At 37.9% G+C, this 18,203-nt stretch overlaps 1 protein-coding gene across 1 annotated transcript in view; it reads left to right on the plus strand.

The window, feature by feature from the left end:
* slc36a4 (solute carrier family 36 member 4) overlaps positions 1 to 16,472 on the plus strand; it is a 39,361-nt gene extending 22,889 nt beyond the window's left edge. The window contains exon 12 of the mRNA XM_048161115.1: positions 15,754 to 16,472. Within this exon, the coding sequence (XP_048017072.1) occupies positions 15,754 to 16,049 (296 nt within the window). The 3' untranslated portion in view covers positions 16,050 to 16,472. The remainder of the gene's footprint in view (positions 1 to 15,753) is intronic.
* The last annotated feature ends 1,731 nt before the right edge of the window (positions 16,473 to 18,203 follow it).

Genomic DNA, 18,203 nt, shown 5'->3' on the forward strand with positions numbered 1-18,203 from the left:
CGTTCTGATGACAGACTTTTGCTCTGGCATTTCAGAATGATCAAACCAACATTTGAGATGCTGTGCGATGTGATTGGTCGCTGGTTATCCAATCACATCATCCGTTGAGGCAAAGTTTTTTTTGTTGCGCACTGAAGGATTTATTCAGTAAATGCGTTTCCCTCATAGTTTATGTGCATGTTTTCTTATCGGATAAAAAGTTATCCGCCTCAATTGAGCGCATACGTTCTTGAATTTTTTTGAATGGCATTTCCATCCATCATTTTTATAGGTGATTGGAAACATAGTTATAGTCACATCTTTCATAATGAAAGCAGTCCCAAAATGCATCATGCCGAGCTCAATGACAACAAAAACATCTAAGATGGTGAATATGGTTTTGTTCTGAGAATGTAGGAAGCTCATCTTGTATTTTGCTTCTCCATCTTCATCATCCTCTTTGTTTCCCTCCTATCTTCCCTAAACTTGCTCCACCCATCCATCCATCCATTTGTTCTGGTTTTTTTGCTTCCCTCATTTTTTGCCCTATTCCTATCTTCTCCTTATCCTAATCCTCCCTCTAGTATACATTGGCGATGAGAGGCGAGATAGTGGAGGTTTGTACCCCTCTAAAAAATGATGGATGGATCCTGTGAACCATTGTAAACCTGAAGGTTTTTGGATTACTTTGATATATGTTTTTTATCTTTGGAAAAATTGAGTCTGCCACTGAACCGTGAACCACCCAGAGACCTAAAATATGAAAATAAATATTTGTTTAACACCGTCAGTCATGCAGGTACAAGTGAGAGAGTGTTCTTATGAAGAAAGAGGAAGAGAGCATATTGCAAGAATTGTGTGCACACGCCAGAGAGTGAATGAATAAGTGAGTGATGGTGTGTGTTTTTGCATTCGAAACAGAAAAATGGATTGAGACTGTGTGAAACGCAAGCTGTTTTCATGATGTGTATTTTATTTTATTTTTATATATTCAGTTTTCATTTTAATTGCAGTTTGTTTTGTCGTGTTTTTAGCATCTATCTATCTATCTATCTATCTATCTATCTATCTATCTATCTATCTTATCTATCTATCTATCCTTTGTTCCTTCGATCGTTCATTCATATCTCGTTCATTCTATCTATATATCTATCTAATCATCTATCTATCATTTGTTCGTTCATTCTATCGTTCATTCTATCTATCATTCTGTCATTCTTTCTATCCATCTGTTGTTCGTTCCTTTGTTTGTTCCTTCATTCGTTCATTCTATCTATCGTTCATACCTTCTATCTATCGTTCATTCTATCGTTCATTCCTTCTATCGTTCATTCTGTCATTCATTCTATTCATTCTTTCTATATCTATCTATATATATAGTTTTATCCATCCATCCATCATATATCTATTGTTTTAGCCATCCATCCATCCATCCATCCATCCATCCATTGTTCTATTTCTATCTCTCTCTGTCTGTCTGTCTATCTATCATTTTATCCATCCGTCTTTCTTTCTGTCATTCTATCGGTCATCTATCGGCCATCTATCTATCTATCTTTTGTTTTATCCATCCATCCATCTATCCATCCATCCATCCATCCATCGTTCTATCTCTATCTCTATCTCTGTCTGTCTATCTATTGTTTTATTTATCTGTCTATCTATCTATCTATCTATCTATCTATCTATCTATCTATCTATCTGTCGTTTGTTCTGTCGTTCATTCTATCGTTCTGTCATTGTCTGTCAATCTATCTAATCATCTGTCTCGTTCTGTCTATTGTTCATTCGTTCTATCATTCATTCTGTCATTATTTCCATCTATCATCTATCTATCATTCGTTGGTTCATTCATTCTATCTATCGTTAAATCTATCTGTCGTTCATTCTATCTATCGTTCATTCTATCTATCGTTCATTCTATCTATCGTTCAATCTATCATTCAATCTATCGTTCTGTCATTCTATCTATCTATCTATCTATCTATCTATCTATCTATCTATCTATCTATCTTTTGTTTTATCCATCCATCCATCTATCCATCCATCCTCCATCCACCAATCCATCATCCTGTCTGTCATTTCATCCATCCATCCATCCATCCATCGTTCTATCTGTATCTCTGTCGTCTATCTATTGTTTTATTTATCTGTCTATCTATCTATCTATCTATCTATCTATCTATCTATCTATCTATCTATCTATCTATCTATCGTTTGTTCTGTCGTTCATTCTATCGTTCTGTCATTGTCTGTCAATCTATCTAATCATCTGTCTCGTTCTGTCTATTGTTCATTCGTTCTATCATTCATTCTGTCATTATTTCCATCTATCATCTATCTATCATTCGTTGGTTCATTCATTCTATCTATCGTTAAATCTATCTGTCGTTCATTCTATCTATCGTTCATTCTATCTATCGTTCAATCTATCATTCAATCTATCTATCGTTCTGTCATTCTTTCTATCTATCCATCTATCTATCTATCTTTTGATTTATCCATCCGTCCATCTATCCATACATCCTCCATCCACCAATCCATCATCCTGTCTGTCATTCCATCCATCCATCCATCCATCCATCCATCCATCGTTCTATCTCTATCTCTGTCTGTCTATCTATTGTTTTATCTATCTATCTATCTATCTATCTATCTATCTATCTATCTATCGTTTGTTCTGTCATTCATTCTATCGTTCTGTCATTGTCTATCAATCTATCTAATCATCTGTCTCGTTCTGTCTATTGTTCATTCGTTCTATCATTCATTCTGTCATTCTTTCCATCTATCATCTATCTATCATTCGTTGGTTCATTCATTCTATCTATCATTAAATCTATCTGTCGTTCATTCTATCGTTCATTCTATCTATCGTTCAATCTATCGTTCAATCTATCATTCAATCTATCTATCTTTTGTTTTATCCATCCATCCATCTATCCATCCATCCTGTCTGTCATTCCATCCATCCATCGTTCTATCTCTATCTCTGTCTGTCTATCTATTGTTTTATTTATCTGTCTTTCTGTCTGTCTATCTATCTGTCTATCTGTCTGTCTGTCTGTCTGTCTGTGTGTCTGTGTGTCTAACGTTTTATTATTCTATTTATCATTTTATTGTTCTATTGTTTTATCTATCTATCTATTGTTTTATTCTATCTATCATTCTATACATCTTTATATAATTTTATCATTCTATCTATCGTTCCATTTAGCATTCTATCTTAGTAGCCGTCGTTTTAGGATTCTTTCACCTCTTTATCATTCTTTCTAGCATCTACCATTCTAGCTATCTTGATCATTCTAGCTAATAACACATTGTTCTAGCTATTGTTCTAGAGATCATATCAGCAATTGATCTATCATTTTACCCATTGTTAATAGTAGCCATCATTCTACCAGTTCTTCTAACCACCGATTGTTCCAGGTATTGTTTTTTGCTCTTTATCATTTTAGCTATTTTCTAGCGATCTATCTTTCTTGCAATCTACCATTCCAGCAATTTTATATTGTTGTATCCATCTATCATTCTATGAAGATACAATCTTTCTTCCTTCCTTCCCTCCCCAGTGTCCCTGCTCACTATTCATTTGTCAGTCTTTTGTTCTATCCATCTCTCTAGTCTCCGTGGACATATCACATTCTCCACTTATAAGATTTCTTTTATTGCATCCATGACTTTCTTTTTCTCCTTTGTCCTCACCTCTCGGCCATTCACTACTTTCCGTCTCTCTTTTCCCCTCTCTGTTCAAAGTTTCAAGTTGCAACAGGCCAAAATAAAAGAAACAAGGACGCCTTGTAAATCCATTTTTCTTTTTTTAAATAGAAGAGGTTTTTGGCGTTTCTTTTTATTAGTTAAATGTTCACGTTAATTCATTGCTAAACAGCATTTATATTTTCCGAATTATGCATTTCTGAGTAAAGCAATTGTTGGTGTGAAATTATGTTGGGTGGGACTTGATTTTTATCCTTTGGGGTTTTATTGGTTTATTGGCCATGCTATTATTGGTTAATATTATTTTCTCTGCCCATAGAGCAGAAAAGTCATTTTCAGAGGCAGAGTAAGTCATTACATTTTGAAGAAAGATTATGAAAAACATTTTTGTTTTTTGTTTTTACGATGAAATGCTCCGGTGAGTTGTGTACAAAAAGATCCTGGACATTTATTAGGAAAGTAAAAAGCAGGGTTCCTACATTCTTGGAAGTCGTTTTAATTATTTAAATTGGAAATGGAAACAAAAGTAAAATAAAAATTTAAAAGGCCTGGAAAAGTCATCTGAATAAATACAATTTTGAAAACCTTCACGTCTTGGAAATTTCCATAATAAAGATAAATGTTTCTAGTTATGCACAGCTCTAAATTATTTCTTTGCCTACAAATTGCTTTTTCAGTGCAGTTTATATTCACAAACAACTGGAAAAGCATTTATAAAAGTCATCACCATTCATTTTAAGTTCAAATTAATTTTAATTTATTTACATATTTCTTTAGTCATATTACAGTTTTTTTCTCAGTGACTTTGGCACATTTCTCGAAAACATCTTAACATTAAGACATAAAAGTTTTAACATTCTCTAAACTGTCAGTGCAGTTGTCACTGTTCACTGAAACTCTATCGCATGTCTGCAAAATGTAGTTACTCACCCAAAACATTTAAATCATGCTTCAAAACCTACACTGAACAAAATTATAAACACAACACTTTTGTTTTTGCCCCCATTTTTCATGAGTTGAACTCGAAGATCTATGTACACAAAAGGCCTATTTCTCTCAAATATTGTTCATAATCTGTCTAAATCTGTGTTAGTGAGCACTTCTCCTTTGCCGAGATAATCCATCCACCTCACAGGTGTGGCATATCAAGATGCTGATTAGACAGCGTGATTATTGCACAGGTGTGCCTTAGGCTGGCCACAATAAAGGGCCACTCTAAAATGTACAGTTTTATCACACAGCATAATGCCACAGATGTCGCAAGTTTTGAGGGCGCATGCAATTGGCATGCTGACTGCAGGAATGTCCACTAGAGCTGTTCCCCGTGAATTGAATGTTCATTTCTCTACCATAAGCCATCTCCAAAGGCGTTACAGAGAATTTGGCAGTACATCCAACCGGCCTCACAACCGCAGACCACGTGTAACCACACCAGCCCAGGACCTCCACATCCAGCGTCTTCACCTCCAAGATCGTCTGAGACCAGCCACCCGGACAGCTGCTGCAACAATCGGTTTGCATAACCAAAGAATTTCTGCACAAACTGTCAGAAACTGTCTCAGGGAAGCTCATCTGCATGCTTGTCGGCCTCATCGGGGTCTCGACCGGACTGCAGTTCGTCCTTGTAACTGACTTGAGCGGGAAAATGCTTACATTCGATGGCGTCTGGCACTTTGTTCTCTTCACGGATGAATCCCGGTTTTCACTGTACAGGGCAGATGGCAGACATTGTGTATGGTGTCGTGTGGGTGAGCGGTTTGCTGTTGTCAACGTTGTGGATCGAGTGGCCCATGGTGGCAGTGGGGTTATGGTATAGGCAGGCGTATGTTATGGACAACGAACACAGGTGCATTTTATTGATGGCATTTTGAATGCACGGAGATGCCGTGACGAGATCCTGAGGCCCATTGTTGTGCCATTCATCCACGACCATCACCTCATGTTGCAGCATGATAATGCACGGCCCCATGTTGCAAGGATCTGTACACAATTCCTGGAAGCTGAAAACAACCCAGTTCTTGCATGACCAGCATACTCACCAGACATGTCACCCATTGAGCATGTTTGGGATGCTCTGGATCGGCGTATACGACAGCATGTTCCCATTCCAGCCAATAACCAGCAACTTCCCACAAACATTGAAGAGGAGTGGACCAACATTCCACAGGCCACAATCAACAACTTGATCAACTCTATGCGAAGGAGATGTGTTGCACTGCGTGAGGCAAATGGTGGTCACACCAGATACTGACTGGTTTTCGGACCCCCCGGACCCCCCAATACAGTAAAACTGCACATTTTAGAGTGGCCCTTTATTGTGGCCAGCCTAAGGCACACCTGTGCAATAATCACGCTGTCTAATCAGCATCTTGATATGCCACACCTGTGAGGTGGATGGATTATCTCGGCAAAGGAGAAGTGCTCACTAACACAGATTTAGACAGATTTGTGAACAATATTTGAGAGAAATAGGCCTTTTGTGTACATAGTCTTAGGCATTTTGTGGCATTTTCATAGGCATTTTGTGTACAAAAGTCCTTTGAGTTCAGCTCATGAAAAATGGGGGCAAAAACAAAAGAGTTGCGTTTAAGTGTTGTGTTCAGTGTAGTTATTGAGTCAGTAAATTGGTCAATGCCACCAAAATAAGTGTTTTTGTCATTGTGTGCCTTACTGGTCAAAATGTTTAGATGGTTTTTCACTATGGAAATATTTGTTATATTCAAATTGCATGTGTTTTCTACTTTTTAGTTGACTGTCTGTTTTCTACACTATACAAGAATGCCAGTTTTGTCGAAATGAATGCTCTTGTGAATCACACTGAGCTTTTTAGATACAGATTTCAGCAGTAGGTAAAAATTGACTAGGAAAAGTCAATACTGTAGTACACAAAAAGAAAATGGACATTTGGTCACACTTTATATTAGGTGTCCTTATCTACTATATAAGTACAGTGTACTTTTTGTATTCATATTGCATTGCAAAACACTGCTGCTATTGAGGTGAAATACGAGTAATGTTAGGGTCAGGTTTGGTGGTATGGGTAGGTTTAAAGATGGGTTAAGCATAACGGAAGGCTCAACAGTGTAATTTTTTTTTTTTTTTTTTTTTTTTTTTTAAATAAGTACACAATAAGTGCATTGCAAATGATTCATTTACAATAAATATTAGTACAAAGTAGTTTAAGACACATAATATAAAGTCAAGTGGGACCAAACATTTTTAGGTCCCACTTTTTATTAGGTGGTCTTGACTACTGTACTTACATTTAAATTAATCATTTGATACAATGCATGTATTGTGTACATGCATGTTTTTACATTATACTTAAATTTAAAAAATATACCAGCATGTAAATACATCTGTAATTACATTTATAATTACACTGTTGACCCTTCCCTTACACCTTAACCCACCCTTAAACCTACCCATACCAGCAAACCTGTCCCTAACCTTACCCGTATCCCACCTCAATAGCAGCAAAAGTGTTTTGCAATACAATATGAACACAATAAGTACATTGTACTTATTTTTTGATGTAAGAACATAGTAGTTAAGGCCACCTAATATAAAGTGGGACCCATTTTTATTTATATATAGCATATTTATTTTTGTAGAAATGTGTTACATGTAAACTGAAAATTCACAGTTGCTTGTTCATTTTTACATATTTTATTACAGTATGTCTTCCCCTAACACTACACATTGTTACATATCTTCCTATTTCTCATCCACAACTGAATTTTCGGTTTGTGTGTAACATATTTCTGCAAAAATAAACTGCTGTTGCTGTTTAGTAATTTAGACATACCTTGATGTTCAGAAATAGTAGAGATTGTGCTGGGAAAAATCCATATAGCCTACTGTATGCTTCCAAACTTGATTGGTTGATTGGTAAGATTGTGATTCCTGTTTCATTACAATTGCAGGCTATTTTCCAATTCAGCAGACGTTACAAATATTCCAGGTCTTTATGGAATATACATGCATGTCTAACAGATTTTGATAGCTGAATGGATCATTTTGCATGTGAAGGTTCACACAATAGAAGTTGTGAAGAGTTTGACAGTTTCACTGAGAATCAACTCATCAGTTTTGATCAACAACCCATGTGTATTTAGATATTGTGCAAATTGTAGACAACTGTACTTGTTCATTTGCACACATGTGCCAGAACAAATCTGATTGAAATATTCCAAAGAAAGTAATTGCTCACAGACCTGAACTTATTGTTTTGAGAAAAAAGTCTGGAAATATTAACGTTTAAAGCTTAATTTTTCATCAGGCACTAATTTGCAGATTATAAACTATGCAGTAGCTAAAACATTTAATTTTTATGTTTGTGTTTGGGAAGTTGCAGTGACGGAAACAGTTACAATTTAAGATTGGAGGGAGTTATGCCTGTGTTTAGGCTATTAAGGAAATGTACCTTTGCCAAAGAAGAACTGAAAAGAAGAAGGTTAATTTAAAAGCAGCCTACTTCGGTGAAATATGATACCATATCATTACGCTTAACACTGAGAACTAGAATAATTCTAATGTGGCAATTAGATATCTAAATCAGAGAAAATCATAGGTTCGGGTGGATGGTGGGTGAATGATTTATATTTAACAGCGGATTCGGGTGACTAATCTGCACATCTCTACTGCACATAGCTCTTCTGAGGAAGTTCTAGAAGAGACCTGTAGAAGTGCTGTTGGACAGAGGGGTAATGAGCTCCGAAGGTTGCGGGTCCATAGCCCGTGCTGGTAGATAAAAAGATGAAGTTCTCATTCTGTCACTCAGCCATGCTGTCTTTTATCTCACTCTGTGTTCTTTCTGCCTGATGTGCTTCCTCCCTCTTTCCCTGGCTAAAGGCCGTCACCGCTCTGAGTACCATGATTGATTAGCAGGTGCGTTATATGTATGGATAAACGTGTGTGTGTGTGTGTGGGTGTTGTTTTTATATAGCGTGTTTGTGGCTGTGTCTTTTAGTGTGTGTGCGTGAGAGAGAGCTGGGGCAGAGTTGAGGGACTCATTCAGTGTCTGGCCATTTATCTCCGTCTTCCTGAGGCTCTGTGAATTATTACCTGCCTGCCCTACGGAGACAGGCCCATCATGGAGCTCTCCACTGAGGCCTGTTGCGGAGCTCCGTGATAGGGCTTATCACGCACCTGCATGCTGAGGCCCATCTCTGAGATTCCAAGAAGCCTCTGACTCAATCACCTTGTCCAGCTTAGGAAAGTTGACACTTTCACCCAAATAGTATTAAAAATTTTAATGATTTCATAATCATTGTGGCAAACAGGGCGGGGCCGAGAGCCACGGGAATAGAGCGAGGCCAGTAGTGCCACACCAGTCTCGAATCCCATGAAGGAGCTCCGGAAGGATAAAAGGAGGAGTGACAACAGTGGAAGATGACCAGGGGTCCATCTGAGATGGTTTGACAGATGCTAGATCTTCTAATCGTGATAACTGAACTCTGGCTAATTTGGTTCTTCAAACAAATTTTTGTATTGGATTCAAATATCTGGATTAAATTGTCTATTACTGCGTGTTCTCGTGTTCACTGAAAAGGGCAGATGTATCGATACTCGAAACATGATCAGCAATGCAGTGATTGGCTGGAGTCAAGATGGCAACGTAATGACATCATATATTTAAAAAAGACACCTGACAAAAATCTTGAAGAATTTCTAGACATTTATAAGGAAACAGGCAAGCGAATAAAATGACAGAAGAACGACATAAATGTTATAATAGATAAATGAAATGTGCACTTTTTTTTTTTTTTTTTTTTTTTTTTTACACGATTACCCAATTATTTAGGCTATATTCACAATTTCTAGTATTTGTACAAACAATTTTTTACTTCAATGTTGTAATTAGCAACTAGCAATCTTTGAAGCAGATTTGATAACATGAATTAAAGTTTCTTAAGGGTCAAGATCAAGTTATCTGCATCTCCTGCGCTTCATCAAACCACTCCCATAATAGCTGTCATGGTTCAAATTAATGCACGCACGGCATAGACTATCTGTACATCATGTGTGTAAGACAATCAAATTATTAGGTAATTATTCCCTCATGAATGAATCTCTCAATGAGTAAAACTGGCTGTGTCTATATATTATGATACACTACACAACATTATAATACACAACATAATATTTTTTGCTAAATTATTTTTAAACCATTATTATTGTCCCTGGTTTACATTAGGGTACTCTTGTGGGAAAGTAGCAGTGGCTGGGACAAACTTTGAGCAATCTAATCCTGTTTACATGAAATAAGCCTGCTCCCGAGCAGGTTTGAGTTTACGGACCTGTTGCTATGACAGCAAGTCCAGGATGAGCATCGAAGAACCAAACAATCCAAGATCATGCCAAATCCTCATCAGTCAAATCCAGCTAACTGAGTTGGCGACGTACGAAGAACGGGCCCCAGGCCTGGATTTTATGTTGTTTTGTTTTAGTTTTTGGCAGTTGTCCATGAGGGGTTGCCGCTTTACTTTCATTTTGTTGTTTATTTTGTGATTAAAGGTATGTAAGTAAAGATGCAGCCCCTCACAAATGACTGCCGCTTTGATGAAACCCGAGAAGTATATGACTCAACATTATCAACACTTTCAAGGTCCAGAAAGGTACTAAAGACATTGTTAAAACAGTCGACGTGACTGCAGTGGTTCAACCTTAAAGGTCCTCTAATCGATGTCACGTGTTTTTAGGCCAAAACATTTTTGTCACATACAGCAAACATCTCCTCACTATCCGCTAACTGCCTGTCCACTGAACACACTGTAAAAAAACCGCGGTCTTTGTAGTCGCCACAAGCTCCAAAAACAGCAATAAAAACAAACTGGTGCAGCCTGGACCACGAATCATAATAAACACGCTCCAGCCAATAACCGACAAGAATGATTTTAAATGCGCGTTCGTGACTGTTTCAGGAAGCACGGATGGGAGGGGAGGAGGAGGCGGAGGGAGGGTCTAGCTAGCCTCTGTTTTGTTTGACAACACTTCGAACGTCAACAGGAAGTTACTCCACTCAGGATCGCTTAGAGAACCTTTAATTTTATGAAGCGACGAGAATACTTTTTGTGTGCAAAAACAAAAATAACGACTTTATTCAAAAATATCTTCTCTTCTGTGTCATTCTCATACGTTATATGTTTACGTCCAGCACTTCCAGGTTCTACAACAGAATGGTGACGCATTATTGGCCGGCTCCTGCGTCAGCATCACATCCATGCGTCGTGCTGCTCGCTTTGGCCAATAGAGTGCCCCAGGGATGACACATTTTTGTAGGCAAAACCCAGAAGCGAGTTAGCATTTTAGGACTTCCGGTTCCAACGCCGTAAAGTCTATGGGTTTTTTGAATGGGTTTTTGCTAAATCGCCTGAAATAAGGTCTGTGGTTAACAAAGCCTCTAAATACTTTCACGTTTTGATCTATGACATAAAACACACCAGTTATAACCCACTTGTGATTTTTTTTTTTTAAACTTTTACTGTGTCTTAAAATCGGCGGTTGCTAACAAGTTGCTAAAAGGGACTACTTCCTTTGGTGGGGACTTTAGACGTCATCATTAAAAACGGGACATTTGGACAGCATTTCTCATGAAAAAGTGGAAAAGTATTCATAACGGCACAGATCATAATCAGCGAGCATGTTTATAAATAGAGTTGTTTTCTAAATAAAGTTTGAGGAAGCTTGGTGGTGGTGACGTTGATCCGCGACCATGGTGTGCTGTAGTCCGTTTATAGCCTACTGTTAGCCTTTTATATCTGACGACTTTATTTAGGCTTCAAAATCTATAAATGTTGTGTTAACTCGTAAAGATTATCTTGATAGACAAAACGTGTAAGTGTCATTACTAGGGGTGTGACGAGATCTCGTGTCACGAGATATCGCGAGACTAAACTGTGACGAGATTTCTCGTCGAGGCGAAAAGTAGTCTCGTGATGTTGCCATGACAGAGTGTTAGGATGATTAGGAAAGAATATGCCACCGCTACGTTTACATTACGCCTCCACTGTCGTTTTGCTTTGTATTTAAATAAAAAACATTAAATTCAGTTGGATAACGGTCGCCGCCGCTCCATATTCACAGAGTACGCGCGATCGCTGAAAGTGAAAGTAAACGCGAGCGCGCATTCAAACGCGATTTCAATACCTCGCATTTTGAAAGCGGCTCTCTGATGAATGCAAATATCTCTCAATATGAAAGCTATTTTAGGCTGGGCAGTGTAGTTGTAACTATCTCTCAGCTCTGTATCAAAGAAAAATTTGGTCTTATTTGCACTTTGAATATTGAGAGAGTGCGATTATGGTTGCACTTAATGTAAAGTGTTACCATGAAAACGAATAACAGTTTTCTCTTAATCTTATTCAGCACAAACAACAAGGTTTCATTTGCTAACATTAGTTAATGCACTGTAAACTATGAACTAACAATGAATGACTATTTTTATTAACTAACATAAACAAAGATTAATAAATACTGTAGCAAATATATTGCTCATTGTTAGTTGATGTTGGTTAATACATTAATGTTAATAAATGAGACTTTATTGTAAAGTTTTAACATTTTTATTCATACTGTTTTTATTAAGTAGAACTGAAATGACATTCATTACAAGATGATTAGTTAAAACATTTCAAATACACCTGCAGAATATTTTTTCTAGTCATGTATTTCGCCACTGAGGATTTCTTATAAATAATGTGTAAAAATCTTGTCTCGTCTCGTCTCGTGAACTCAATCTCGAGTCTCGTCTTGTGAGATACCTGTCTCGTCACACCCCTAGTCATTACCCTTTGTTAAACACAGAGCTTATTTTCTGCGATTTTCCAAAAGTCTATGGGAAAAATGCATAGGCTTTCAACAGAGGGAACCCGTACGCCGCTAACTTCCGGGTTGGCCTACAAAAACGCGTCATCCCTGGGGCACTCTATACTGATTCGGCATTCAGACGTAAACACGGATGCCTTCACTGTGCTTACTGCGTAAGGGTAATGACAGGAAAGAGAAGAGATTGTTGAATAAAGTCGTTATTTTTGTTTTGTTTTTGTGCACAAAAAGTATTCTCGTCACTTCATAAAATTAAGGTTGAACCACTGCAGTCATTCGGACTATTTTAATGATTTCTTTAGTACCTTTCTGGACCTTGAAAGTATGATTATATTGAGGTCTATGGATGAGTCAGATACCTCTCATCTTATGGGTTTGGAACGACATGAGGGTGAGTAATTAATGACAGAAAATTTTGTTTTTGGGTGAACTAACCCTTTAACGCTGCATTCACAGGGGGCGTTGGCGTTAACGCTTCTCGTTTACTTTGAATGGGTGACGTCATGCGTTGCCAAACTGAATTGTGGGTTCCGTCGCGTCGCTTCACTCGCATTGCAAGCGGCTGAAGTTTAAGATTTCTCGACTTTTCAAGTGCCAACGCAGGCGTCAGCCAATCAGATTGCTTTATGCAAACACTCTAGAGCAGTCGCTAGCCAATTGTGTTCATGCAACAACGGAAAGTAATGTGATTGGCTGTTATCACTATAACGGTCGTGTCAACCATAGACTGTAAAAAATATGGACGTAGTGTCCGTGACGTCACCCATAGATTTCTGAACAGCAGTTTTGACGCGTAAATGAGGCCGCGGCCATCTTAGCTGCGCGTCACCGCACGTCACTCCCGGATAACTGAAAATGGGCAAAGAGGCGGGGAGATGGTTTGAGCTGATGTGACTGGTTGCTGAAACCACGCCCGCCTAGCTCGACGTAACCATGTTAGCAAGCAAAGGAGCTATCTATCTATCTAGATACTATCTAAATTATTTATGAAGATACGTTTTATCATCAGAAAGTTCTAAAGGTTTACTGTCAATCTACGGTGTGTTTTTTTTAAGATATAGATGCTCCAACACCAGTAATTTGTGTTGGGTGTGCAAATAACAACACGGAAAATATATAAGAGATCGCGAGATGAATCCAATCTGTGGCCAGTCGATGAATCGCAGTTTAAGTCACTTCCGTATTGGCTTCACGAGAGACTGGGGGCGGTTGCCGCTTGGTGTCAACACAAGCTTCAGACATGCCCTCCATCAAGCGTTGCCGACGCCCCGTGTGAATGCAGTGTAACACTTGCGTAACCGGCCTCGCTCCCATGGCTCTTGGGTAATTAAAGCCAAATATCTCCTCCAGACATCACTTTTGGCCACTAGTGTAGATCATTATTTTAGTATCATTAATATACTGATATGTTTTGAATTTTCCATTTTCTTTTAGTAAGCAGTTTTTCTATTTTATTTTATATAGTTTATTTTATTTCAAGTGAAGAAAATGTATGGTTTTAGTTAGCAATAACATGAACTTGGATTGTCTCTAAAACAAGTATGAGGAATAGCAGTAGTGAAGCTAGCTTCATGATAACCCACATCACATTCCTCTGTCCTCTATTATTATTCATGTTTTGTTATTATTTGCATGTTTGTTCGTTTTAAATGTCCTTTTTGAATGTGGGTCCATGTGTTGTTGTTGGTTTATCTCTCATATCATGTACCGAACTGTCAAAACCTTTATCCTGAGGGTGGCAGTAGCACACAGAGACGAGAAACTGAAGCGTTCATGCGTGTTTGTGAGATAGTGTTCAGAATGCCTGAGTGAGAGAGAGAGAGAATCTAGCGTGTGTTATATGTTACTGGTTTCTTTCTGCAACAGAGAGAGAGAGAGAGAAGATGTAGCTTAGAGAGCAGGTGTGTGACACTTCACACTTGAGTCTTATGAATTAAACATATGTGTACAGCCTGAGAGTATGTGTGTGTGTGTGTGTGTGTGTGTGTGTGTGTGTGTGTGTGTGTGTGTGTGTGCTTTTTATAAAATGCTGCAGAGAGCATTTGGAGACATTCCACTAAAAGCTGTATTTGTGTGTGGATATAAATTGTTGTGCCTTTGTTTTCAGGGAAAAGAAAGAGGGTTGTGTCTTCCACATCAGCAGAAAAGATGAATATTGATTTTTGATTTAGTCCTTCAGCCACAGTTTTCTGCATACACTCATCCACAAACCATAAAACCAGTCAGGATGTCAGATGTCAGTTACACACACATTGCAGTTTAAAGCAGCCAGAAGAATTGTGTAGAAAAAAATTGCTTTTTGCTTTATTTGAATGATTGCGGAAACTGCACACAAAATAATAATAATAATAATAATAATATTTGTTTCTATTTGCGTATTTCTTTCTTTGTTGTAATTAGTGGTTTTTGCACAAACTCCTGACCATAAGTATGAAAATTCGACATGCATATCATTTGTGCTACAGACATAAATACTGACATGAACTCAAATTTTTGGCCCTAGCATCCATCCAGACCACTTAGCAACACACTAGCAACCACCTACAACACATTAGCAACTGCATTTTAATGCTTTATATATCCTAACACTCTAGCAACCAACAAGAACACCCTAACAACTGCATTGTAACACTTTATATATCCCAACACACCCTGACGAACCCCTAGCAACACTCTAGCAACCACCCACAAGTTTTAGTATTTCTGTTATGTGCTTTTTTTCTCACCAACACGCCTGAGAAAACATTTTGCAATGCCCGATCAACCACCCACAACACATTAGCAACTTTATTGTAGCGATTTATATCCTAACACTCTATTGAACACCTAGCAACACTCTAGCAACCACCTTGAACACCATTTTATATACGATAGTTTATATAAAGCTTTTTTTATATTTTCAGTTTTCATGTTAATTTCAGCTTGTTTTTAGTAATTCTGTTCTGTGCTTTTGTCTTTTTATATTATTTTTGATATAAACAAATCTTAAATATTTCTATTTTAGCTTTAGAATTTTTATTTCAGTTTTTAATAGTTTTAGTAAACAATAACAAAACTGCAGAACTCCCTTGCAACTACATAGCGATGCCAGCAAAAACAGCCTAGCAACACCATGGCAACCACACCTGCCATCATAATGGGATTGAGATTCTTACGAGCAAACACCACTCGTGTTTTCTTCAGAACATGCAAACATCTCATTTCTCTCCATCTCTCTCTCTCTCACAGGTGTAACAGCTGTCTTGATACCACGGTTAGACCTGGTGATCTCATTGGTCGGCGCGGTGAGCAGCTCAGCGTTGGCGCTCATCTTTCCTCCGCTGGTGGAGCTCGTGGCGTTTCCCAGTCAACCCCCTCCTCCTCTCCTCCTCCTCAAAGATCTCTCCATCGCCGTCCTCGGCTTCATTGGCTTCTTGACCGGAACCTACGTGACAATAGAGGAGATTATATATCCCGACGACCAAGGACAGACCCGTCTCCGTGATGACGGGAACTGGACCACACCCACTACCTCACCACCCTGAGGACCACGCCCACAAATAAAGAACCAATCAGTGAAGGCACAGTTCCGTACTGTCTCTGTTGACACTGTGACAGCACAGACACTTCATCCTGTAAGACGCAAGCGACTCTGGGATCGAGAACTTGTCTTATAGGGGTCGAGATGTTTTTTATAGCTCAATTTGTTTTTCATTCCACAGGCACATGCCTGAGGTGTGCTGTGAGTGAATGATGGTCTGCGTAGGAAATATTTCCTTCGTACAGCCTTATGGACTTTACATGACTCCACCCTGTTCCTAGATGGAATGGCTTTTACTCGATCAGGTCGGTGGACCGTATAGCATGTCAGCATTTAACACACTGCGGGAGTGAAATATTGCACACTGTAAAGAATGTACGTTCTCGCTGACTAGAGGTATTATTAATAAACTAATCCTTTCTCCTGAGGCTTGTGATATTTATTTTTCTTGCTTTCTTTCTTTCTTCTATTTTTTTTTTTTTTTTTATTTTTGACTGCTGCAATATTCAGTGAGAATTATAAATCTTTTAGTTAATGAAAAACATTGAAATGTTAAATGTATTGCAAGCAGTTAAACTGTTAAAGATCTCCTGTAGGCAGTAATTTTATCCCTTAAAACTCATCTTTGATCACCAAAATAACATATTTAAATGTTTTTTCCTGTGAAAAAAAAAATCTTCTTGCCTTAAAATAACTTGAATGTAGCTCTACAGCCTTGATTCATTTAGTATATGCAGATCTGTGAATATGCTAATTAGCCCCGCCTCCACTCACTCACACCAGCTCAGAGATCCACTCGGTCAACTTACTGAGGTAAACGCTGCAAAATGGTATTGCTCTTTACAAAGTCAGACACATAACGTAATTAATATGATTTGCCTTTTGCTTGACTAAGTTATCAAACAGCTAATAATAATGTGTTACACAAACCATGTTCCCGTTCGCGAGCCAGACAGCTGCTTTCTAAAAATCCGTATCCTTACAAATGCTTTGAACAGCTCAGAAAGTCAGTGGAGAAGCGCATATAGTTCATCATAACATACATCATACACCCGCCATATTGCTAAATCTACCCAATTTTTCATATCAACAGAAATATATGACTTGGTTTCTCTTGAGACTCCCTTGCTTCAGAGCGGTCATAGTTAATAATATGCCAAACCCCGCCAGCACGTTGACTTAATTAGCTACAAGTTAGTTTGTGACATCTGAAACACCGTCGATTTCAAACCGCGGGTTTGAGACGGTCTTTGGTTTACTGCAGTTTTAAGGAAAAAATACTCAGCAGTGGTGTTGACATGAATTTGCTCATGGTTTGTCTTAAGGCACATTAAAAACACCACCTAGACATATAAACAACATTAAAAACTTGATTTTCACCACAGGGGATCTTTAAGTAAAAATCCATTTTGATTGTAGAAAACGAGCAGGCCTACATTTTTACAGAACTATTCAGGATTCAAAACGAGTTGAGCCGTATCGACCGTATCTGTGCAATGTTGTCAGTTAGTACAGGCATCATTTTTGACTCGCCGCTTAGTTTGTAATGATAAGCAAAAATCATGTTTGCACTAGAAGGCATTGAAGAAGCTTTTTAGTTTTTTTTTTTTAGCTCTTAATTTCTTCAATGTGAGAATGCCTTTCTAAATAAACCTGTTAGTGGTGTATTTCTGATTATGTTACCAAGAATCCTGTTGGTGCTTAAATAAATGTTTATTTCTATTTTATTTTCACTTTTTTTGTAGTCTATCAGTTATTTTATTTATTCAGTTTAATTTGTATTAGTGTTTCAGGAGTGTCAAAGCTAAGAGGTGTTAATAAAATGCAGCGTTAAATAGTGCAGAGCTTTTCACCTGTTAAAGGTGGACTCAGTAGAATTTCAAAACACACTGTTTGGAACAACAAACGTCTAACCAATCAGCATTAGGGGGCGTATGATGGTCGAGTAGAGAGAATAATGAGCAAGAGGGAGATTTGGGGAAAAACAAAAAAACAGAACGAGAGATGGAACACAATGCAAAAGAGCTCAAAAGAATATCACTGGAATGAAGGTTAAAGGTGCAATATGTAAGAATTTTACAGTAAAATATCCAAAAACCACTAGGCCAGTGTTATATATTTTGTTCACTTGAGTACTTACAATATCCCAAATGTTTGC

This window comes from Megalobrama amblycephala, linkage group LG16, assembly GCF_018812025.1.
Source record: "Megalobrama amblycephala isolate DHTTF-2021 linkage group LG16, ASM1881202v1, whole genome shotgun sequence".
Classification (NCBI taxonomy): domain Eukaryota; kingdom Metazoa; phylum Chordata; class Actinopteri; order Cypriniformes; family Xenocyprididae; genus Megalobrama; species Megalobrama amblycephala.